Here is a 26,173-nt window from a genome sequence, read left to right on the forward strand (position 1 = left end):
GTGGTAAACTATAAAAAAAAACAAGCACAAGTTTCAGGTTATCAGTATATTCTCTACAGTTGAATAAAAACCAAGTTTCTGGACTACAGATAAGATTTCAGCATTTAATATAACGGTCAGTTACAGAGGTTGGAGGTTGACAACAGTACATTATCTCACATATCAGCAGTTTCATTTGCATTAAATAAAATACAAGAACATTTTCAAATCTGCCCAATGTGACTAATGTAAACTGCAATCAAAAACAACAATTTAACACTTAATTAGCATCATCACATTTTCCCTTATTCAATATTGTACAATGGAGAGTTTAGGTGGTGTTACAGCTGGCTTAGAAACAGGTTTAAACCTCCAGTCACATCTGCTGCTGCTGTTCTAACAAACAAAACACAGCAGGCTTAGTACTGACCGGAGCATCAGTATGAATCTCGTCAGAGAGCACACACAAAGTAAAAAGAAACGCACATCTTCACATTATTTAACATTAATTCTTGTCAAACATCATGTAAACAACAATGACTAAAACTCTGACATCACGTTGGCCTATCAACAAGCAGATTCTTTTTAAACACATCCGTACAGTGCAGTTTTCTGCAGCTAAATGGGAGAATGTTTTGTTCACAGCACCATAAATAATTTTTACTTTTCTGTTAGAAAAATAAGTTAGACATGTTATAAATGTGTGTTTTTAGTTTGTGTTTAAATACTGTGATAAAGTAAAACTGTGGTATTTTTTAATCACACCGTTAGAATCTCATAACTGGCCATGCCTTGTTGCAATATTCTTTATTGAGATATCATACTGAACATCTTAAAGATTTCTTTCATAAGCTTTTCACAATTAAAAAATTTGTAAAAAAAAAAAAGCTTTCTTTTTTTTTTCCAAAATGGAATTCAAAACGACATACTTGTTTAAATGGACTTAGCTGTGATCCAAATGGAAATCAGCCACTACTGGTAATGAAAACTATTACTTTCAAACTGTCTGAGAGGTCCTTGAAAACAGATGCTCAGTAGAAGCAACGACAATAAGAAGGTCCCTCATTGAGTGTTTAAAAGAAAAATAGCAACTGGAAGCACTCTAATGCAACAGGAATTAAAGAGACTATTTACATGTAATGTGAATGGCCAGATAAAACTCTGGTCAGTTTGTAAATGTCAGAAAGAAGAGCAAGGTTCTGTCTCTCTGTTAGATGCCATCATCCAGTTCAGCATTTGCTTGTAAAAAAAAGCCACTAAGAGCATCAATCCCACTCTTCAGTCCAGTCAGGGCTGAGCACTTTTTCCTGTAGACAAAACACAACCATGCATGAGTTGAGAGAAAAATAAACATTGGTATTATGCTCTCAGGGTAATGTAGGCTCATCACAGTAAATTAATATCGTGATATTAATATACAGCTTTATTACACAGTGATATGTTTAAAGTATTTATTTCTGTTCAGTTTGATGAGTCTGGCGTAGAGCTAATAAAACCCAAAGTACAGTTTTTCAGAACATTTTCACATTACCACAGAAGCCCACTGAAAAATGTCCATGTTCTGTACAGCATCCGGACTCAGTTTTTGGTTGTGGCTCCTTTTGCATGAATTACAGTATTAATGCAGCATGGCAAGGAGGAGATGTTCAGGAAGCCCAGGTTGCTTTAATAATTGTCTTCAGCTCATCTGCATTGTTAGTTCTGGTGTCTCTCATCTTCCTCTTGACAACAAGTCATATATTCTCTACAGGGTTTTGGTTAGGCCAGTCTGCTGGTGTTACCATGATGATCAAAAGGTGTTTGTAGTTATGAAGTGGGCTGGTACCAAGTCCTGCTAACCCTAACCCTCTTACCAGCATCTTGGGGTGATGGTGGCATAGGTGTTAGGGTTTTGTCCGGTAACCAGTGGGTTGCCGGTTCAAACCCCCACTCTGTCTGTCTCAGTCATGTCCTTGGGCAAGACACTTCACCTCTGATGGTGGCCAGAGGGCTTGGTGGCACTGACTGTATGGCAGCCTTCTGTCAGTCTGTCCCAGGGCAGTAGCTTTGAACCACTGTCAGTGTGTGAATGTGTGTATGAATGGGTGATTATTGATTGCCATTTACCATCTTCATAAAGGGAAGCATAAAGTGTTCTAGAATTCCATGGTATACAGCTGCTCTGACCCCAAACTCTTGAATTGGTTTTGCTGGTTCATCTTTTTCTAACAAACGTTTTCCTTCCACTAATCTTTGCATTAATATGCTTGGATACAGAACACTGGTCAACAAGCTTCTTTAGCAATGACCCATTGTACCATATCGTCCTTATGGAGGGGGCTCCATAAGGACGATATGATTATGTAGACCACAACAATTGAGGTTACACCCTGAAGCAAGAAAAAAGTCCAATAGTAGCAAAGAAAATGGACATAAGAAATGATTACACAAAGGCACTGAAAATACTGACTTTCTCTTACAAACACTGAGAAAATGAATTTGGAGCTTTCATTAGTTGTAAGCCATGATCATCAGAATGAACAGAAATAAACACATGAATTATTTCACTCTGTGGGTCATGAACCTATATAATAGCGCCACACAATATTAGGAGACCATTCAATATGCAATATTATTGGTGACTGTTACAGTGATCATAAATAAACTAATATTTGACTGATCATCAGTTGTTAATGATTTCATGCTGTGGTGATATATTATGCAGTCCTACTATAAAATATTTGAGTCGCACTTGTTGAATCAAATAACTAAAATAAATGAACGTTTTAAGGATATTTGAATTGACTGAGATGCACCTGTAACAGGATCACTCACCCATCCTCCATTACTCTTGATCCATGGGACAAAGTTGTCCATATAGCGCACTGCGTAGCCCTCCAACCGCTGTGTTCCTGTGGCCGTCACCATCCGCCGGGTCAGCTCCATAGAGACAGCTATTCGATGCAGAGTTGGACTAGAAGATTGTCTCGAGTGGGGGGCCTGAGTTGTCAGACTTCTGGTCCAGGTGTCTAGAACATACTCAAATGATTTGTAGCGAATACCTGATAATTTGGAGACCAACTCCGGATTCTCCCGGATCTGTCAGAGGATGTTGCAGTTTACCATTGCAGTTTTCAGTTTTTGAGAGCAGTAGTTATTGTTTGTCTTAAACTTTGTTGTATAATGTCTTAAAATGTCCAGTACATGCTTGGTACCTAAATTCTGTTCTTTTTTTAGCTTAACCAAATAGGTTTTACCATTCAAATGAATACATGAATGAATAATCTACCTATGCACACCTTTTGATGTAATTGTACCTACCTTCCTGTCCATATTGTCTCCTTCTGAACACAGCAGCTTAGCAAATTTCTGTGCCAGTTCATCAATGCCAAGCTCTGCAAAAATATGAATGCATCAGTATAGTCATATAGCTGGATCTTACAGCTCTGGGTTTGTGTCTGCAATAAGCTATTCAGGCCAACTGAAAATGGCAGTCTGTCTCCCTTCACTGGCACTGCCCTTGACAAAGAATAAAAATGTCATTGTTCCTATTTAATAAAAGCACGTAATATAGCTCTAGTTCACCTCAGCTACCCTGTGCTTTATGAGGGGAGCAGGAAACCTCTGCCCCATGTCTCTGCTGTTAACAGATGATATAGCCCTAATGGCTGCTTTCCATTGCTCAGACTGTGGCTCAGTGGGTAGATAATTATCCTGCATTTGGAAGATTGCGGGTTCCATTCCACCTTCCTCCTGTCACATTCTGATGTATTGGTTAATGAATGTTTGAGCATTTGTGTGTGAATGTGGCTTCAGTGTAAATCACTTTGAGTGGTCGGTATGAGTAGAAAAGCATTATATAAATTCAGTCTATTTAGCATTTACCCTAAAAACCTCTAATCGTGCAACTAAGAGAATACACAACTCATCAAAGAAGCTTCAGAAAAGGCACTCTTTAAAAAGAACATGGCAGCAGAATTTAGGTTTGCAGCAAATTTCTGTGACCCATGCTGATCCCTCATGTCATCAGAGACATTCCAACACATTAAAGGTTTTCCTTAAAACCACTTGAGTGTTGCTTTAGCAGAATGCTTCAGGTCATTGTGTTGCTGGAAGGTGAACCTCCATCCCAGTCTTAAATCACAGGCAGACTGACAGGTTTTGCTCCAGAATATCCCTGGATTTAGCACCAGCCATCTTTCTCTTGACTAGGACCGGTTTCCCAGACCCTGCTGCTGAAAAACATCCCCACAGCATGATGCAGTCACCCCCATGTTTCACTGTGGGGATGGTGTGCTTTGGGTGATGGGCTGTGTTGGATTTGTGTCATTTATAGAGTTTTCCTTGGTGGCTGAAACGTTTAATTTTAGTCTCATCTGAACAAAGCGCCATTCTCCATACATTTGGAGAGTCGCTCAGAAGCCTTTCAGCAAACTCAAAACAGGCCTTTTTATTTTTAATAGTAAGTAATGGCTTTTTACCGGGCACCACTCTTCCATACAGACCATCTCTATGGAGTGTATGGCTTATTGTGGTACTATGGACAGATACTCCAGTCTCTGCTGTGGAACTCTGCAACTCCTCCACAGTTACCTTTGGTCTCTGTGCAGCCTCTGATTAATGCCCTCCTTGCTCAGTCTGTGAGTACTAGCAGGCGACCCTCCCTTGGCAGGTTTGTTGTGGTACAATGTGCTTTCTATTTGAAGATGATGAATTTGATGGTGCTCCAGGGGAACATCAAAGATTTTTATAACCCCACCCTGACATTTATTTCTCAACAACTTTGTCCCAACTTCTTTGGCGAGCTCCTTGGTCTTGGTGTGATGCCTCCTGCTTAGTACTGTTGCACCCTCTTCTTTTTTATATTCTTCGTATGATTGTTTTTTTCTCATTTCACTTAACCAACTTAGACTATTTTGTGCAGATCCATCACAGAAAATAAGATTTAAAAACGTTCAAATTAATTGTCAGAATGTAACAAAATAATTAAAAAGCAAATGGGGTGAATACTTTTGCAAGCTACTGTAAGTTGGATCTGTTTTGTGAATTACCTTGAGTCAACATTTGCTGCGAATTGGCAATATATAAACACAATGAATTAAAACTGAATGGAATCACTGAAATAAATTAACTTCTCTATGATCTAATTTACTAAGATGCACATCTACTACAAAGCAATGAATTAATGTGAGTGTGATTACCTGGCTCTGGACTTGGTGCCTTTATCTTGGGGGACTTCTCGATAAGTTTTTCCAGCTTCTTTGCAATCTCCTCATAGAAGTCAGGAGGGCGTTCTGTTGCATGAAATATCATAGATTCATGTCAGATGAAAATAACTTTTCTGCAATCAAGCCTTCCAATTTAGTTTGCTATGATAGTCTGAATAATCATCATCTTCAAAAGCAAACTATACAACCATGACTTGCCATAAGTAACTATTTATTTCTTTGCTTTGTTGTGGGGGCTGGCGGCTCCATTACAAGATGCAGAAGGATTAGAATGTGCAGAGCAGGCAGATCACAAGAATCTATCTGTTGCTGTTTTGTGCTCTTGCACAGATTCATCCTTTTAACTTTATTCCTTTGATTAACCTTGACAAGAAATGAATGTAGCACGAGTGTTGTTTACCTTCTTCAATACAAACCAGTTGGCCTTAAGTCTACAGTTTTGGGCACATTTACTGGTAAAAACGTGTCTCTTATCATAATCGCAAAATGCCAAATTGAACATTCAGTGGGATTAAATCTCATGTAAAGAAATCATTTCAGTTGTTGTTTACAGGAGGTACAAAATAATCCGGTTTATGATTCTGAGAAAAATATTGAAAAGTGCCACATCTGTTTTTGAGGTTTTGTGTGACTTTCGTCTAAATGAGGAACTTGCCACGACAGACTATGCCCTGTCCTCTTTTCTTGCCTGATGGCAAGTCACTCGGTCTCTGGGGATGAGAATCATTTTGCTCTTTTGACACTTTTAAATTCTTTTTGAAGAGCGAAGCAATCTTTTTTTTCATGTTGACTTGTCTCTGCTTCCGCTTCTTTTCACTTTCGTCTTCATCTGATGATGAGGAGGGAGACACACTATCCTGCCAAAACAGATTTTTCATTTTAACACTGAAGTATCATCTATCAACAGAAATAAATTTAAATATATTAATTTATATTTTCTTTTGTGTCCAAAAGAGCTATATAAATAATGAAATAAGGAGAAATGATCGATTAAACAACTGCTTCCAGCAGACCAGCTATTATTTTCCATTACTGAATTAAGAAGGAACAATTATAAAACAATGTTTTAAATGAGAATCATTTCAAACTGAATATGAAAAGAATTCTGTCATGTATACAGGTGAGCCAGAGGTCACATTAGTAAAAGGGTTTAGGCTCTGGGTAGGAGAGATTAGATGCCAAGTAAAAAAAGATTAGGAACAATAGAAATGAAAAAAACTTAAATACGAATTTAAAATCTGGCTTCAAATTAAATAACAGTAAGTTTGACTCATGTCAGAGTCAGATGTTGAGAATAGTTTGTTCTTATTGAACCATTTTTGACACGTTGATCTGTATCCATGGAATAGATACCTGTTCTATTCAGGTGCTCTTGTCTTAGTGTGTAATGTGTCCATTATTTGGTTTAGCACATGCTCAGAAGGAGCTTTGCACTAGTAACTTACTGAAGGTGCATAGCAGCAGCGTCATTATGGTAGGGGCATGAGGTAAAGACCAAAGGATGACTAGATTTAGAGAACACTCCAGCAGCAGGAACATCTGTTAGGTCTGCTGGGTGAGATCATTCTGGAGATTAGTAAAGAGATTCAGAAAGCGGTAAACAGAACTATGACCGTGAGCAAGCACTGCATAATAACCAATGGCAATACTGCCAATAGGTTGGTTCTTGTAATGAGATGAAAATATTTTCTTTTAATTAAGATATGACGGTGAATAATTATCCATCCTGTGGGTAATAATTTAGGGCAAACAATAGAAATTAGTTTTTTGATTAGTTACAAGAATTAGAGAAGAATTAGTACAATTTATGTGATTAATTATCAGTGATAAATAATTGTTTCCGAATGAGGGAATTCGGTCATCTAGGACCGAACCTCTTTATAGCCCTAGGAAATCCATCCATCACAAAGGGTAGAGAAACAAGGCTTCATATTTTTTTTTCTTTTTTTAACTAAGGCAATGACTTTTATTACAAATGAAAACACAGACAGAGTCTAGGACAATATGCCAAATAAAACCAACAGTTTCTTACTTCTGTTTGGTGGGACTGCTTTGCCTTGCTGCTCTTGCCCAGCGAGCCTCTCCCACTGAGAATTGAAGTGCGAGGGAAGTTCTTCATGCGATCCTTGAATCCAGTCTTTGTCTCATCTTCCTTATCCGGTTGAGAATCGTATCCATCCTTTTGCATCCTTATGTTGAACAACAAGGCAAGCACAGGCTCCACTATTCAACTTTTCTTAATTTAGAAATTAGGTTTAAAATCTGTTCAAATACACAATTACTGATGTACAGTGAATGGTAAAACTATCATATCTACTGGAATATTTAATATTTTGGCATGGTATAACTGCACATGTCATTAATACAGGAGGTAAAATCATTATGGAACACATCAACTTTATTCTCAGTTGAAATATTTCTGATAGGGCGTGGCGCAGGTGGTGTAGGGGTTAAGCACGTGACCCATCTTCAAAGCGGCCGTTCCGGGTTCAAGTCCCGGACTCGGAGACCTTTGCCTAGCAGCTATTTTACCATGAAGGCCTGTGAACTACTGGGAGAATATAGTCTGGCCGGATGAGGCCTAAGATTCTGCCCCTTCGGAGTGCATAGCAAGGACCTCCAGAACTCATTTTTCTACACAAGACAGTTTGTGTGGAAGAATGAGTGAAAATGTGACTAGTTTCTCCATACAGAAGATGTCTTAGAGATATTACCAAGAAAAGCTTTTCTGCAAACTATTTAGTAAATTGGTTTCTTGGATTTCTATTCATTTTGCACATGCTTTACTTCAGGTGTTTAATACTTATTCCCTGTGTAATTCAGATTTTTTTACCCATAATTTCATTTGGGTAATAAGTTGGACTTGGCTTTTATGCTATAGAAACACTAAAGCAGTCAGTAAATTCATTCTGTTGCATGCTCAGATAATCAGTTTAACAGTGGGCACCAGGGAACACTAGGACTTGGGTTTGTCATTTCATGGCAACATAGAAGTGCACCCCTGTCTCAAGCCACAAGCAGCTTCAACAGTCCATTAAAGCTGCAAGCAGCATTGGGTGGCCTTCGCAGCTCAGCGCCGCTCAGCCTATGTAGCGACCATGGGAGCATGGCATCACCTACTCAACGCCACAGACGATCCCGCCGCTCAGTTCTGCACATGACCAGTAGGCAGCAGTGTGAGCAGGCTTTCATACAATCTTCGGTCAAGCCGAGTTGTGATCTGGCGAGAAGCATTCAAAATTTGGCCCAAATCTGACCTTCCTCATCAAAGCTGCACTTACTTGTTTGTTAGTGGGCGTGGCTAAAGTGATGTCATCAATTCACTGCGTGAAAATGTTCAGCATTGATCCACAATGATGTATACTAAATTTGGTGTTTATCCAAAGATGTATGAGGGAGATAGAGCACTTGAAGTGTGCTACGGGGCGCCATTGATCTAAATTCCAATGTAATCTAATAGAGCTGTTTGGGGGTTGACAAAGATCAACCATATTCAGTTTGGAGTCAATCGGACCATGCATGTTTAATTTAAAGCCAAACGTATGGCCATGGCGTGACATCAGAATTCGCCACGCCACCACGGCCACACCCTCTAGTCAAACCTGTCAGTACTGGAGACAAAGTTAGACTATCAGCGGGGGCAATGTTGAGCCATTTTTATTGGGACGTTCGCAGAATCTTTAAAATACTTAAATTTCACGCACGACTGATACCTCCGCCAAATTGGGTGAGTTGTTGAATATGTTATAGCCACGAATTAGACAATTCATTTATTGACTGAATAATAATAAGAAACGGAGCGATTACAGCTCGGGCCTAATTAAGGGATGTGTAGTGTGATTGCAATGTGTTATATAACCAACTGGGAGACCATTAATAATAGATATATAAAATCATCTCTAATGTTTCTTTTGTTTTGACTTTTTTGGTATGAGATATTTTATCTCTAAATTTGATATTGACGTAAAAAGTGTTGGGCTCTTTTTAAATATGGGAGTAGTGGGGGGCTTGGTGTCAATAATCATGTCATAGCTTCTTAACTGAAATCAGATGGAATCTTTGAAGCCCCAAACTTTTCACCGTTCAATCAGAAAATGAGGCCGCATCAGATTCACGAAAGAATCATGTTTGCAGCTCCTGCTTAGTGCTGACCAGCAGCAGCATGACCCACACATGAGAAAATCAAAAGGTTTAGAAAAAGAATTACAAAAACAACAACAATAATATAAAAAAAATAACTAAAAGCCTCAACAGGAAAACTATAAAGAAATAAATTATAAAAGCAAATTAAAATTAAATTAAGTTAAAGACTGACTTAAAATTGTTCCACTTTATATAGACCACAACTGAATGATTTGGGGGGAAAGGAAGGATTGAGAAGCATGATATGTCCTCTATAAACAGCCCGCAGAGATGAACAGCGTTACCTGTACTTGTTATGATCATCATTGGCTTCTGCTATCCTGCCAGGGCTATCTTTGTGGAGAGTGGAAAGAGTTCGTTCAAGGAAAGCCTGGAGGACTAGATGAGTCTCAGCCTTGACCTCTGTCAGAGAGACAGATGACACAGAGGAGACAGAAGATCTGCGATCTGCAGGCTCCGACATCCCTAAAGTAAAAGCAGATATAAAGCAGCAAGCTTCAGGTTACTCAAACACATGAGAAACAAACATATCTTTGCAAATGTAAAATTACAAACATACGGTACTGTTACCATTTTTGTAATTCAACTCAATTCAATTCAATTCAGATACTTTATTGATCCCCGAGGGGAAATTAGAATTCCAGTACAACCCATCCAAACATACATCATGACACAAGACAAGGGGGGACGGGTCACCGAGGCTTTGCTGCCCACTCACAGGCGCTGCCCTTGTTAGATGAGAAAAGAGGCCACATTAGGAAAGTTAGGTAAGTAGAGGGAAAAAATCATATTTCACACTTTATCCTTAGCAGGATACAGTTTGAGATTGCAAAAAACCTCAGAACAAAGAAGCAACAAGTTTACAAAACAACATCATGCCGGGAACGGTGAAGGTGGTGTGAGGGGTGCATATGTTTATCTTGAGCATGTGTGTGTGTGTAAGTGTGTGTGTGCAAGTAAGTCCATGAAGCACTGTCACAGAGGCCATTGTACTTGATGGTTCGTTGGGATGTTCATCAACCAGCCACAAAGTTCTGAGCAGGTCCACAGATGTCCTCAGGGAAGGGAGGGGGCAGAGGGAGCAGAGCGTCATGTTTACATAACTTCCAGGAGAAGTTGAAGATAGCCAGCCATCAAGGCCGTGCAGGGGAGCCAGATTCAGAAAAACAATAATTATTTGGGTTAAGCTGACTCTTAATTTTCCATCAGCCTTAAGAGTCTCGCTGGTGCTTCTCAAAGGCGAATCCAAACAGCCAAATTCCTGGTCTTTCTGCCAGATCCAAGCGAACAACTTTCTCCAAGATTTATCCCATTTCACCCGAGTCCAGGAACCGCAACCTGCCTGCGATCCTGTGTAAGGATCACATCCAGTCTGCGATTCAGCTCACGTAACATCTCAGTCTGAGTGTTGATTGCTCTGAAGATCCCATCACACATGCCAGGCAGCCTTACAATGGCCAGAACAGCTGCTGACATTCTCAGAATTTCTCGATATGCCAGGTAACCGCTGACTCCAAAAAGCAGAAATCCTGATATCAAACATCCAATTATATACACATCTTCCACATCCTCGACTGACATTATCGACAAACACACAATCCTCCACTTCTGCCAGGAGTCCATCGTGTATCCGGAGAAAAATGTCCCGTCCGGGCAAGTGGGCTCTCCCGACCCGTCTTCTCGTCGAGAAAATTTGATCAATTGCATAATGTTTGAAATTGCCTCGTTACGATGATTTAATCAATGGGCTATTCATTTAAATAACTGTAGCATTAGTTCACTGTTAGATGAGACACTTTTAGTTTCCCCATTTTTCCCCAGGACCATTCAGACTAGAAGCTTCCAGTTCCACCCTGAGGGGGATGTTGTCGTTTACTTACAGTTTAGGCCTTGAACTGATAAAGGAGCAGCTAGAGACTTTGTTTTAGAAACTCTGTACTTCCTCTTTATGACTCTGATTAAAATTTAGACGGTTAAATACAACTCTTATGCCATCATTGGATGATCGTGGATTTAATTCTTAGAGTGACCTATAAAATTAACATCTTTACAATGAGAATTCTCATGTATAAGATAAAGTGTTATGGAGTAATCTCCTGAGATTTTCTGTGGAAATGAGGCCAACCATAGATTTGGGTTGGCAAGGACCTTCTAGGAAATAAGGAGGAATTTAGAAGCTGGGTACCTGTCAGGTGTAAAGACAAAATAAAAAAAAAAGAAGATGTCGTCTGAGATGGTCTCTCTGCTGGACCCTTTGTTTTTCTCCAAGCCTCCCTGAGAAGATGATGCTGCGTGACTCCTAAGGAGACTGTGTCCCCTTACCAACTGGGAAACTCCTGACAGTAACATTTCATTTCCCAGCTGTTATACAGAGACTGGGTCCCAGCTGGGATCCAAAACAATCATTTGTCCCAAACAGCCTAGTCAGTTGGACAGACACCTTCTGCCTGCTCTTCTCCCTCAGACACCCAGGCCAGTCGTGGAGACAATGGCTGAGACTTCTCTGGCAGGGAGAGAGGAATGTTGAGCAGCTATCCTTGAGCCAATCTTGTGACCTGTAAGGCCAGAGCTAACGTTTTCAAGAACATGAGGTGGGAATGCTCTCTGTTATTCTGCTGAGTTGGAACTGGATAAGAGCACAGGTGGAAGAGAGAAAATTTCATTGGAATCACAGAGTAGAGGTACTTTTACAAAAGGTTTTGGAACAATTTAAAAAAATCTCATAAATGACCATCTGAGCTTCCTAAATAGTTCTAATAAGATTCCTGCCCGTTCCCTCATTACCTCCGACCCGTTAACTCTTATCAGTAGAAGTAGTTTCTATGTTCTTTGTTGTTTGTCTTCATATTTGTTTATTTTCACGTTTATTAAAAAAATTGAAGAAAGTGCACAAAACCCAATATTCATGCGCTTTATGTGTTCTTTGTAGTTTTGCCATCTTAACATTGTGGAGGGGTTTGAGCACCTATGACCCTGTTGGCTATGTCTACAGCTCCAGCCCTTAGTAGGGTCTCCCACTGATAACTGTTCTTAGTGATTCGACACTCCCTGGCAGACGACCATAGACAGTTTGCTCCTGCCTCAAACCGCTGTTATACCTTTGTGCAGCAGCTGCTTCCAGAGAATCGAAAAACGTTCCTTTGGCTTTTATTCCTTCACTTGAAGTGCAATTTATGCACTACTGCAGGTGGCACTGCAGCAAAAATCTGTCTGTGTTCAACAACTGGTAGGAGAAGGAGAGTCTACAGAGAAAATTCATTCCACAAACAACCGTAATAACACAGTTTGGCCTCATAAATGTTTTCCTCATAAATGTTTTCCCTCTGTTTGTATCCATTGAACATATGTTTGTAAAAACTGACCTGCTTGCAGCAGCTTGGTGGGACTACCTTCTGCTCTTCCAGTTTGGTGAGCGCCACTTGTGCTGTGTGAACTGTTACAAAATGGGGACGTGCAATATCAGCAGGAAAGACAGAACACGCCCCCAAAAGAAGCTCATATAAGCGGGTGCTTAAGCAGGGGCTCTGGCTGTTACATCCATACATCCATTGTCTTCCACTTATCTGAGATCGGGTCACAAGGGTACACACAGACAACAACATTATGTTTGCACTGAGCCTGGAGTTATGAGCTGAGCGACACCAACACAGGGGACATAAGGCTAATAAAGTCAGAAAACTCCTTCTGAATGTTGTCTGTACTTACAAGTACATCTAAAAAAAGTTCAATATGTCTGTCACTCCTTTTAGAAAGTATACTTATTTTATATAGATTCATTTCTAGAGATGGGTACCTTTCACATTTGAACTGATACGGTACCAATACCAGGTACCTGTGAATCGGTATCGGTACTCAATTGCACCAGTTTTCAGAACTTTTATGTGTGTTTGTGTGGTAATAAATGCTAATTTGTTTAATAATAAAATCTCAAAATGCTTTTATATAACATATTTATTTCTCAATAATGAATATATCAAAACATCCAGCTGTTTGCTGTGTAACATCTCAGTTGTTTCAAACATTTCTTCTCCCATGCTGCCGGCTGCAGACAACGCTAACGGATGCATGCGTGCTAACGGTGCCGAATGCAGGAGTTCTAGCTGTAGATCTGAGGCTGACGAAAATGGTGCACTCTTCAGCCTTGAGAAAAATCTGGTGCTTAACCAGGTGCTACCTCAGATTAGAAGTATTCCCACCACTGGCCTTTCACTTTGCGTCACAAATATTGCATCGACCGTAATCTGCATCGCATTTTGAAAAATGGAGCCTTATTTTCGAGCGCTTTCTATCAGCCGTGCTTTGTTGACGGTACAAGCAGCTACTGACGTCAATACGCTCTTGTGCGTGCAATGCAGTGTTCATGTGCCGCATGGAAAATCAGCCACTCCCTCACTGTCACGATGATGTGTTTATGTACCGAAACATGGTATCCTTTGATTTTACGTGAATACGTAGTCGGTAGTACCAACGGAATTCGGTCGGTACCTATAATAGTACCGAATTCCATACCCATCCCTATTCATCACACAAAGTTTATTAACTTTATTTACTTAATTTCTGATTTTCTTCTTTTTATTTATTTTTGCATTGTTTTTAGTCCGTTTTAACACTCTTTGAGATTGGTAAACCGATGTAAACTACATTATAATAAATAAAGTTAAAATTTTATGTGAAATTTTTCAAGCCTTTTTTTGCAGTTGAGTGAAAGGAAAAAGTATGATAGAAAAACGACAAACGTAGCCTTGAGAGAACTGTCAAGCAAAATCCTTTCAAGAATTTGGCGGAGCTTCACAAGGAGTGGACTGAGGCTGGACTAGATGCATCAAGAGCCACCACGCAAAGATGAATCCTAAACATGAGTTACAAATGCCATATTCCTCGTGTTAAACTACTCTTGAACCAGAGACAACATCAGGAGAAAAGGAACTGGACTGTTGCTCAATGGTCCAAAGTCCTGTTTTCAGATGAGAGTAAATTCTGTATTTTTATTTGAAAATCAAGGTCCCAGAGTCTGGAGGAAGAGTAGGGAGGCCCAGAATCCATGTTGCTTAAAGTCCAGTGTGGAGTTTCCACATTCAGTGATGGTTTGCACTGCCATGTCATCCGCTGAAGTTGGTCCACTGGGTTTTCTGATGTCCACAATCTACCCAGTCATCTACAAGGAAATTTTAGAGCGCTTTATGCATCCTTCTGCTGACAAGCTTAATAGAGATGCCGATTTCATTTTTCAGCAGGTACCATGGTGTTACTGTGCTTGATTGGCCAGCAAACTGGCCTGACCAGAACCTTATAGAGAATCTATGGAGTATTGTCAAGAAGAAGATGAGAGACACCAGAACCAACAATGCAGTTGACCTGAAGCCAGCTATCAAAGCAACCTGGGCTTTATTTAGAACTCAGCAGAACCATAGGCCAATGGCCTCCATGCCATGCCACATTGATGCACTAATTCATGCAAAAAGAGCCCCAACCAAGGCATAAGTGAAAAATCTTTTAGAGGTCTGACATTTCTGTTTAAAATATCCTATATTATTGATCTTATGTGATATTCTAATTTTCTGAAACACTGAATTTTGCATTTTCATTATCTGGAAGCCATAAGAAAAAAACAGCTAGAAATGTTTCACTCTATGTGTTATAGATTTATCAGTTTTACTCAATAAAATGTTCAATGACATCCTTATTTTTTAGCTGTACTTGACCTGAACAGCAGCTCAGATTATCTGGCTCTCTTAGAGTCTCTAGATGGTGTTACCAGTGGATTTTGTTTTGTTCCTAGTGGACTTTAGTGCTCGTCCAGGTAATATTGGAGTCACCTGGAGGGGTGTGATTGGGGGAACAACTTTCTTGACCTGAATTCAAGAGGTGTTTTTTGCTGGACTTCTGTTCTGGGAAAGTAAACACTATGTTTGATGGCCCCATGTCTGTGTTTCTTAAAGTTAACAGAATAGATAGGTTACCAAGAATGCTATACAGATTGTAGCCTTTGCAGGCATTTTTGTCGTATTGTCTGTGTAGCCAGTAGGCGGTAGTGCAGTAAATCAATCAGAACAATGCAATATAGAGAGACCCCCGATATTTGACTATATTCCCCTTTTCAGGTCGTGCAAACTGTGACCTGCAGTATAACAACAGAAAAACATTCATTTCTCTACAAACACAAATTAAGACAATGAAGAGACAGATTGTTTTTCTGCTGACAAATTTAAGATGTAGAATTATGGCGCCTTGAGTATGAGACTCCGACATGAATCACAAAATAATAGACTTACAACTCGACTTAAACTTCAGACTTGACTAGCCTTGGAAGACTTCAGACTTGACTAATCTTAGCAACAGTTTTTGTCTCATGTGACTGAGAGTGAAAGGAAGTTGGTAGGTGAGCTTCAGACTGCAGCTGCTGCACGTTTTATTGTGAAAGGATGAACTTAACTATTAGCCAGTGACGTTGGTGGATTGTTATGGGATGTTAATGGCTCCTAACAATCTGTTCATGTTAGCTGTAGCTTCATAATAATGACCACATGACTGAACACTGTGTTAAATAACTTTGGATCACTTAGGAAGCAAAATAAACGTAACTTTCCTCAGACATTTTGTCGCTGCTAAGCTAGCAGCAACATTAAAAGGACACTTCCTGCTCAAAATATCAAAATAAAAGCACTCCCTGTTCAGTTTATTCAGCAGTTGAACACTTATTGCAGCGACTTCAGGAGACAAACAAGCCGCCGAGGGGCTGAAGTTGAGCCGGTCCTTGTCCGACGCACTCGTCATAGAAAAAGAATCCACTGAGGTCGAAAGTAAATGCCTTTTAATTACGGTATTAAGGAAAACATAAATAACTTATAATAAAGTGTGCAAAGAATATGACTTAACGAACACAAATCACAAAGATCTCGATTGTTAGCCGTCAACAAAAAATACAGCGGCCCACACACCCCTCTCCTCTCACTCTCTGCATTGACACTCAGGCAGGTGGGCAAACTCCGCCCATCTCCAGTTGACCCACACATTAACAAACAAACAGCAACAACAAAAAAACAACAATTCCAAATCCACACAACCAAACATCTTACAAACCAGCCCAATTTCATTTATGGCTCCTACAACACTCATTTATTTACTTATGCCCCTTTCCCAGCTCGATTTTGCCCAGCTCCACTGCATTGGCCCGCTTTGCGAGCGTTTCCATTTCTGTTTTTTTGTACGGGTACCTAGTTTTTTTGGTCACTGCTGCTGAGCAGGTTGGACCAGGGCTGAGTAGGGACTACACGTTCTACAAATTATAACCCATGCCTGAAGGCTGAAAGAAATGAAAAAGGACACCGTGTCAGCTTTCTAAATTACACGCAGGTAGGGGAGCTGTATTCAAGAACATCGTAAATCAGCTGATCACACATAAAATCAGCTGTTTTTTATACATGAAAAAAGCATATATAGCATACACGATAATACAAACATTAGTACTGTGTTTATTTACTTATTTATTTTATCCTCATTTATTTATTTATTAAATTTCTCCTAGATTACTTGAATGTCACATTCAAGTAATCTAGGAGTGGAGCTGCACCGCCTTAATAGAGCCAGTGGAAAAGGGGCATTACTACACCAATTTCCTTAATTTTGGAAGATGAATGATCGGCCGATACTTACATGTGAAACTGATCTTATCCACCGATATTATCTACTTGTCTAACCTGTTGTGCAACTTTTGTTTCTTTTTTAAATATGAATAATGAAACACTAAAGGAACTGCAATGCTCTAAACGTTTAATTTATATTTGAGAGTGCTGCCTCATGTGCGGTTAAAACATGTTTATATTGTTTCACGGGTATTGTTCAACATTTTTCAATAAAATATGATTGGAACTTTGAAGGTGTATTGTGAACTTTATAACACCTGACAGTTTCAGTTATAATAAAAAACAAAATCGGTATGGCCAAAATTGGAATTGGCAGGTTAGGCTTTTTAAAGATCGGTAATCGGCCAGAAACCTGCAATCGATTTAAACCTCTTACTATTTAGAGAACAAAAGTTTTAAATGTGGATTTAGAAAATGGTTTCCCAATATTATTCAAAATTTTCCAGCGAAGAGAAGAAAACCTTCCTAACCTTATTTAGTGCAATATATAATGAAGGAGTGGACACTATGAAGACCGGGATAAATAGGAGTTAACTTATTACAAAAATTCAACATTTACAAGTTTTAATCTCTTTCTATTATTTTTTCACAGCAGAAAGGCCTATTTATATTTTCAATAGGGTACATATTGTGCTTGATCAATTTTCTAAATAATATAGATCTGCTGTTTCCAGATTTTTGAATGGTAAATAACGTAAAAGTTAACTGTTAATAAACAGTAGTAGCTTGAAAGATAATCATCAAACGTTCATTTGATAATGTCAGTCATTACAGACTTGTCTTGTGAACAACTCTGCCTTTATAACAACGTAAGGCTTTTATTATACAGTAAATGATGGTGATGCCATAATTAATAATGTGATTTTAAACTGAAAGATTATTTTTAAACCCTCAAGCGAGAACATTTCTTTGCTATGACAATTTTCATGCACTACTGTCTAATGTTTAAAGTCTTTACAGGATTTTCTCTCCTGTGTGAGACACAAGACAGAACTCTTGGCATGTGGAATGAGATAAATCTACAGAAACTGCTGCTGTCATGTCAATATGAAGCATCACAAGGTGGCCCTTGTGAAACTCGTTTAAATCCTTAAACCCATGTTTCTAGCTCTTAACACATCAGGTTTGAGGAAACAATGTCCTCTTGCTGTCTAATCTAGTCCAACCACTAATAGCAGCCATGATGCAGAGATAATTAGTGTGTTTTACTATTTGTCAGCGGTCATAATGTTGTGACTCGGCCTAGAACAGTGACAACAGTTTGGGAAACTGAGCATCCATTCATGACAATGGAAGCCCTGGAAAAGAACGAGAATACCCGAGTCAGTTTCGGCTAAACACTGGTTAATAAAGAAACTGAGCTTGCATTTTACAACAAGGAAACGCACACAAAAGAACAAGCTTTAACCCGAAGAAAGGAGGACAACCACCTGTAACAGCTGAATCTGTTTGGGAGCGTTACCTCTTCCTGAAACAACACAGCAGCATGCAATCTACGAGTTTAGCTGGACTGAACGTCTAGTTTGAGATACAGAATCTCTGAAACTCAGGACGAAACTTTTTTTCATACACGGGGTTGGTGCTAGCTTCGGAAAACAATTCTGTAACTTGGAGTCTCCCTAAAATAAAGTGAGACTCCATTGAAAACATCCAGCTTACCTACTTTGTATGTTTAGGTTGTCGAACAGCTTGTTGTCTTACAGTCGGTCTGCGCAGCCGGAGAACTGTGCGCAGCTATCCCGGACAGCTCGGTAGTAGGAGGAGGAGCTATTCTGGAGGACCCAATCAGATGTTTGCTCCCTACTGCAGTATCACAAACATGTGCTTGAAACAGTTAGCTGTTAATACTGTGATATCTGGTGAAGCTCTCATGTAAAACATATGGAACTACATTTATCTGTAATCATTTGTTTTTCACGTGCAAACACATGAAAAACATTCATATTTACATGTGTTGTATTTTGGTTTGAGTTAGCCTTTAAAACACAGCAGCAAGAATACAATAGAGCAATGGTAAAATGAAAGTACTATCTACTATTCTAGTGTTTACAAATTGTGTACATATTTAGATTTTTGTGTTATACTTAATTTTTCACTTGAATTTTAATTTTGGCAGCATCTTTAATAAATAATGTTATGGCGGGAATCAGTCATTTGCAGACTTACTGTTGAACAAAAAACTTTATAAACTGCTATAAATGTTAAGTTGCTCAACCCTGTAGATACTACAGAAAAAACAGCTTTAAACTTCTGGAAAAAATGAATGATAATCAGGAACTTAGCTGCAAAGTTACATATTTGTATTCCTATTTGAACAATAATACAACAATTCAAAGGTTCATTTAGAAAGTAATCAGTATATCAGCTTCTGCAAAAATGTATTTCTATGTAAGCAATTATGACTTGCTGTACAAAATCAAAATGATGTTTTTACCATTAAATAGTATGTCAGCTATTGTATAAAAAACTCAATTTCTTAACAAAAGGTTAGAAAATAAAGAACACTAAAATAAATATGATGATAGCATGGAAGAAAACTAGACTTTGCGAAAGAGACTTGTCTTTTCTACCTTTACGAACTGTGTTCTGTACATTTCTGTGAAACTTAGATCATCGAATAATTTTAATGTCAGGGTAAAATTATCTGAGTAAATACAAAAATCAGTTTTCAAATGATATTCGTTTATAAATGGAAAAAGCTGTCCGAACCTACCTGATCCTTTATAATAAAAAAATAATAATTACCCTCTTTTAAAATTATGAATCAATTGAAAAAACCCACATTTTTAGTTTTATTTAAATAGCCACATCCAGGTGTGATTACTGCCAGACCTGTAGAACAAAGAAATCACTTAAATAGCACCTGTCAGATAACATGAAGTAGGTTAAAAGATCTTAAAAAGATCTCATCTTATTAAGAGCTCATCAAGGTCTCATCCAGAACATCACACAAGAACCCACATAAATATCTAAAGCTTTGCCAACCTCATTTGCCTCAGTTAAGACGAATGTTCATGATTCAACAATAGAAAAGACAGTGAGATCCATGGAAGAGTTTCACTGCAGACCAAAATTAACTAAAGGTAATAGGTTTTGTCTTAGTTCTGTGTTCTGCATGATTTCAGGTTTTTCTGTTGTTCATTTTGGTTGTTTTGCAGGAACATTTCTGCCCTGTTTTCTACCAGTGAGTTACGCTGTGTCATCTCTGTTTTTGGAACGTATTGGATCTTTGTTTTCAGTAAGTGTTTTCCAGTTTTGTTTGTGAAATCCTCGTCCTCATCCATACCATGACCTTTTTCCTGCCTGCATTTGACTCCAACAACTCCAAAATCGTGACAGTTGTATAATTCTTTTGGGCTGTGGGAGGAAAGCAGAGTACCCAAAAACAAACTATGCATGCAGCAGGACAACATGCAGACATCCAACCCAGGACCTTCTTGGTGCAAGGCAATCATGGTAACAGCTGAACTACTATCAGGCCTAAAATGATTGATGTTTTTTTTCTAGCCCGACTGATATAAAGATATTTAAATTAAACAAAAAAAGACAACCTTAGAATATTAAATAAGTCTTTCATTGACAAACAAATGAAATGGAATAACAACGTTTATAATCAAAACTCTATAATAAATATTGATTGTCTATAGTGATTGTATGATGAATTGTTTGGTTCAAGTGAGAATAATGAATATAGCATTAGCTTCTGCTAACTACTTTGAAGGTAGTAGTTAGCAGTTGGTTCACTTATCTTAAGTGAACAAACAGGTTTTCAAATGTGAACTAAAGTCTTTAAAAGATCCCACTGACATCAATATTTTATACATCATTACTTTAACATCTTAATGGACAAATTGCTCAACTGTGAAGAATGATGTGGTCCTTCTGGTCTCTTCTCTAAACCAACAAACTGGATCACATTTTTCAGCTAATGTTTGGTAAGAACTGCAAAAACTACAAAGCATCTTCTCTCTGGGCACACAACATACATTCCAAAATGTGTGTTCTATCTTTTAAATCTTACAAATAATAATTTAAGGTGAAGGCCCAAGGTTTAAATCATGGCATTCTCCATCTTTCTGCATGAAGTTTGCATGTTTTTTTCCTGTGACTGAATGGGTTATATCCAGGTTCTCCGGCTTCCTCACTTAGTCCAAAAACATGAGGTTAGTTGGTTTCTCTAAAATAACCCGCTGACAGGTATGAGAGTGTGTGTACATGGATGGATGGATGGATGGATGAGATATCATATTAATTATATCTTCAATTTGCTGGTTAGACTGAATAGGCGTACCCGACTAACCTATCTGGTAATGGATAAGCAGGATACCCACCAAAATCCTTTTAATTCATTTCCATTTTGGTATTTGCTTAATATATGTCATAAAGAAAATTTTCCTCCATTCTTGCTTATACTTATCCTTTTGCCACAATTTGTAGCAAGCCACCAAACTCTGCAGAAAAAGTGCCTTAATGCAACATAGATGTTCTTCAACACAAGTTGAAAAATGTTTTCAAATGCTTTGAGTTGAATGAATGCCAAACTACATGGTATATGTCGTAGCCAATGTTTTAATATTGAAGTAAAAAAAATCCCTGTAAATTATCAACTGTGTCAACAATAACAAAACAAAAACAGGGTAGATACCTCAGTACAAAGAAGTTCAGATGTAAAACTGCACACATCTTTATTTCATCAGGAAATAATGGAGGAGAACGAGGCTGCAGTCTTTGGTACAGCACCCCCCAAACCTGTCCAGCGTCAATAAAATCAAGGCACTGGTACAAGGATTGGGAGTGACCAGACCAAGAATGAGGAGCTTTGACCAAAAGATCCACATTATTTTCACTCATAAATACCACTAGAGTAGATATGGTGAATGGTGTAACAGGTTGAGGAGAAGTTCTGTTGAAGCTCAGGTCTGAGTCCTAATCGCAGTCTTGTACTAGCTGTCCTCCCCTTCTCTCCAACCCACTTTTATGCTGATCTGCTGTGAAATAAACAACACTAGAGCTGAAAAAAAATAATTAAATTGAATAGTTAAAATACATTAGAATAGTTATGTTAAAGTCTTAAAACATGACAACAAGGTAATAAAATATGTCACAAAACATTTGAAAATATTAGGAAAATCTAAAAGATTTAGTATTCTAGATTCTATTTTAGTTAGCCCCGTTTTATTGTGAAGCCATTTTGTGCATGCTTACCTTCTGCAACAAAAAGCCATTTCCTGCGTGCGAGAAACTTGGTGCCTCTCTCCAGCTCTAAGTCATCTGTACTTGAACCTTCCTGCGCACAGATCCTCTACCACATCACCCGCTCCTGTCCCCAGACCCAGACTCTTGTCCCTCTATCTATCTGCCCCCCTGCAAAATAAATCAGTGTTCATCAGAGGTGTGGCCAATAAGGAGCCAGGCAGCAGGGTGAGGCACTTCCTCTGTGACAGGAAACTAACAACAAACACCCAGAGACCACAAGCAGGAGAAGGGGGAGGGGAATGAGATGAAGAGATGCTGATGTTTGATGGCTCTGAATACAGTTACAGTTCATAGATAGGTCAGTGGAAAATATCACTCTAGTTCATTTTTGAATTCAAACTAATCCCCCAAACTAACAGTTTGTCTCCTTCTATCTCCTCCTATGTAATTAAGATTACCTGCTGTCACTTCCAGAAATTACCCAAAATGGCCAAAATTAGTCTGTAAGTGGGTTCAGAGCTTATGCAGAATTTGATAGAACACCATGGATGTCTACAATGTCCAGGTCTTCATCTTTGGAGATATGAAGGTCTTATTCAATGTCAATGAAAACACACTGTTTCTTTAAACAAATAATTTCCATCACGAACACATAATTTCTATTAAAAGTGCAAACGTAAAATCTTAACACTTCATTCAAATCAGTTGGAAAACAAACCTTACAACCTGACAAAAAAGTAAGACAGTGTAAAAATCAATAAAATAGCTTTCGGTTAAACATCTATAATAATTTTGCTTTTGCACCACTTTACTTTATCAGACTGTTACTCTGACCAGGAAGGGTCTAGTTGATCTACAGTGCATCCAGAAAGTTTTCACAGCACTGCAGTTTTTTTCCACAGTTACTTATGTTACAGCCTTATTTCAAATGGTATTAAATTAATCTTTTTCCTCTTCTACACTTAATACCCCATTATGACAATGTGAAAAACGTTTGAGATTGTTGCAAATTTATTACAAATAGAAAACTAAGAAATCACATTTATCACAGCTTTGCCCATGAAGCTCAAAATTGAGCTGAGATGCATGCTGTTTCCACTAATCATTATTCAGAATTTTCAACATATTAAATGGTCCACCTGTAGTAAATTCTGTTGATTGGACATGACTAGGAAGGGCACACCTGTCTATATATAAGGTCCCACAGTTGACAATGCATGTCAGAGCACAAACACTAAGCATGAAGTCAAAGGAATTGTCTGTAGACCTCAGATAGGACTGACTTGAGGCACAAATCTGAGGAAGGATACAGAACAATTTCTGCTACTTTGAAGGTCCCAATGAGCACAGTGATTCATTCGGAAGTAGAGGAAGTTTGGAACCACTAGGACTCTTCCTAGAGCTGGCTGTCTAAACCAAGCGATCAGGGGTGAAGAGCCTTAATCAAGGAGGTGACCAAGAACCCCATGGTCACTCTGGCAGAGGTCCAGTTTTCCTCTGTGGAAAGCGGAGAGCCTTCCAGAAGGGCAACCATCTCTGCAGCAAGGCACCAATCAGGCATGTATGTATGTGGCCAGATGAAAGCAACTCCTTAAAAAAGGCACATGGCAGCCTGTCTGGAGTTTGCCAAAAGGCACCTGAAGGACTCTCAGACCTAGAGAAACAAAATTCTGCTTATCACCAGACCCATACAATCCACAGTGAAGCATGGTGGTGACTGAATCATGCTGTGGGGATGTTTTTCAGCAGCAGGAACTGGCAGACTATTTAGGCTAAAGGGAAAGATGAATGCAGCAATGTACAGAGACATTCTGAATGAAAACCTGGGCCAGGGCTCTCTTGACCTCAGACTGAGACAACGGTTCATTTTTCAGCAGGACAACGACCAGGATCTCAAAGGAATGGCTTCAGAACCCCTCTTTGAATGTCCTGGAGTGGCAAAGCCAGAGTCCAGACTTGAATCCGATCAAACATCTCTGGAAAGATCTGAAAATGGCTGGGCACAGACATCCAACCTGATGTAGCTTGAGATGATGAGAATGGGTCAAACTGCCTAGAGATATGTGAGCTAAGCTTGTGGCATCATATTCAAAAAGGCCTGAGGCTGTAGCTGCTGCCAAAGGTGGATCAACAAAGCATTAAGCAAGGCTGTCAATACTTATGTAAATGTTATTTCTTAGTTTTTTAGTTTTTTTTAATGTGCAACAATCTGAAACAAACGTTTTTCACATTGTCATAATGGGGTACTGTGTATAGAACGTAGAGGAAAGAGAATACATTGATATCAATTGGAATAAGGCTGTAACATAACTACAGTGCCTTGCGAAAGTATTCGGCCCCCTTTAACTTTTCAACCTCTTGCCACATTTCAGGCTTCAAACATAAAGATATAAAATTCTAATTTTTTGTGAAGAATCAACAACAAGTGGGACACAATCATGAAGTGTCAAACGTTTTTAACAAATAAAAAAACTGAAAAGTGGGGCGTGCAATATTATTCGGCACCCTTGCGTTAATACTTTGTAGCGTCACCCTTTGCTACAATTACAGCTGCAAGTCGCTTGGGGTATGTCTCTATCAGTTTTGCACATCGAGAGACTGAAATTCTTTCCCATTCTTCCTTGCAAAACAGCTCGAGCTCAGTGAGGTTGGATGGAGAGCGTTCGTGAACAGCAGTCTTCAGCTCTCTCCACAGATGCTCGATTGGGTTCAGGTCTGGACTTTGACTTGGCCATTCCAACACCTGGATACGTTTATTTGTGAACCATTCCATTGTAGATTTGGCTTTATGTTTTGGATCATTGTCTTGTTGGAAGATAAATCTCCGTCCCAGTCTCAGATCTCTTGCAGACTCCAACAGGTTTTCTTTCAGAATGGTCCTGTATTTGGCCTCATTCATCTTCCCATCAATTATGACCATCTTCCCTGTCCCTGCTGACGAAAAGCAGGCCCAAACCATGATGCTGCCACCACCATGTTTGACAGTGGGGATGGTGTGTTCAGGGTGATGAGCTGTGTTGCTTTTACGCCAAACATATCGTTTTGCATTGTGGCCAAACAGTTTGATTTTGATTTCATCTGACCAGGGCACCTTCTTCCACATGGTGTGTCTCCCAGGTGGCTTGTGGCAAACTTTAAACGAGACTTTTTATGGATATCTTTGAGAAATGGCTTTCTTCTTGCCACTCTTCCATAAAGGCCAGATTTGTGCAGTGTACGACTGATTGTTGTCCTATGGACAGACTCTCCCACCTCAGCTGTAGATCTCTGTAGTTAATCCAGAGTGATCATGGGCCTCTTGGCTGCATCTCTGATCAGTCTTCTCCTTGTTCGAGATGAAAGTTTAGAGGGACGGCCGGGTCTTGGTAGATTTGCAGTGGTCTGATACTCCTTCCATTTCAATATGATTGCTTGCACAGTGCTCCTTGGGATGTTTAAAGCTTGGGAAATCTTTTTGTATCAAAATCCGGCATTAAACTTCTCCACAACAGTATCTAGGACCTGCTTCTGTGTTCCTTGGTCTTCATGATGCTCTCTGCGCTTTGAACAGAACCCTGAGACTATCACAGAGCAGGTGCGTTTATACGGAGACTTGATGACACACAGGTGGATTCTATTTATCATCATCAGTCATTTGGGACAAGATTGGATCATTCAGAGATCCTCACTGAACTTCTGGAGTGAGTTTGCTGCACTGAAAGTAAAGGGGCCGAATAATATTGCACGCCCCACTTTTCAGTTTTTTATTTGTTAAAAACGTTTGACACATCCAATAAATTTCACTCCACTTCATGATTGTGTCCCACTTGTTGTTGATTCTTCACAAAAAATTGAATTTTATATCTTTATGTTTGAAGCCTGAAATGTGGCAAGAGAGTTCAAGGGGGCCGAGTACTTTCGCAATGCACTGTAAATGTGGAAAAAGTGGAGCGCTGTGAAAACTTTCTGGATGCACTTCATGTTCATACTAAGATACAGGAAGTTATCTTGTACAATTGGTGTTCG

At 39.1% G+C, this 26,173-nt stretch overlaps 1 protein-coding gene across 2 annotated transcripts; it reads right to left on the reverse strand.

The window, feature by feature from the left end:
- Positions 1 to 90: 90 nt before the first annotated feature.
- On the reverse strand, positions 91 to 18,727 carry LOC124862353. Of its 2 annotated transcripts, none has more exons than XM_047356217.1 (8): positions 18,632 to 18,727; positions 9,614 to 9,794; positions 7,219 to 7,375; positions 5,863 to 6,043; positions 5,160 to 5,252; positions 3,280 to 3,353; positions 2,794 to 3,057; positions 91 to 1,286 (listed from the first exon to the last, which is right to left on the reverse strand). In XM_047356217.1, exons 2-8 carry the CDS (start codon positions 9,790 to 9,792, stop codon positions 1,245 to 1,247), a joined length of 990 nt encoding a protein of 329 aa, XP_047212173.1. In that variant the 5' UTR covers positions 9,793 to 9,794; positions 18,632 to 18,727; the 3' UTR covers positions 91 to 1,244. The 2 variants fall into 2 exon arrangements, with proteins under 2 accessions (XP_047212173.1, XP_047212172.1); XM_047356216.1 differs by having other exon boundaries at positions 18,636 to 18,685.
- Between the last annotated feature and the right edge of the window lie 7,446 nt (positions 18,728 to 26,173).

The sequence above is a fragment of the Girardinichthys multiradiatus genome, chromosome X (genome assembly GCF_021462225.1).
Source record: "Girardinichthys multiradiatus isolate DD_20200921_A chromosome X, DD_fGirMul_XY1, whole genome shotgun sequence".
Taxonomy (NCBI): Eukaryota; Metazoa; Chordata; class Actinopteri; order Cyprinodontiformes; family Goodeidae; genus Girardinichthys; species Girardinichthys multiradiatus.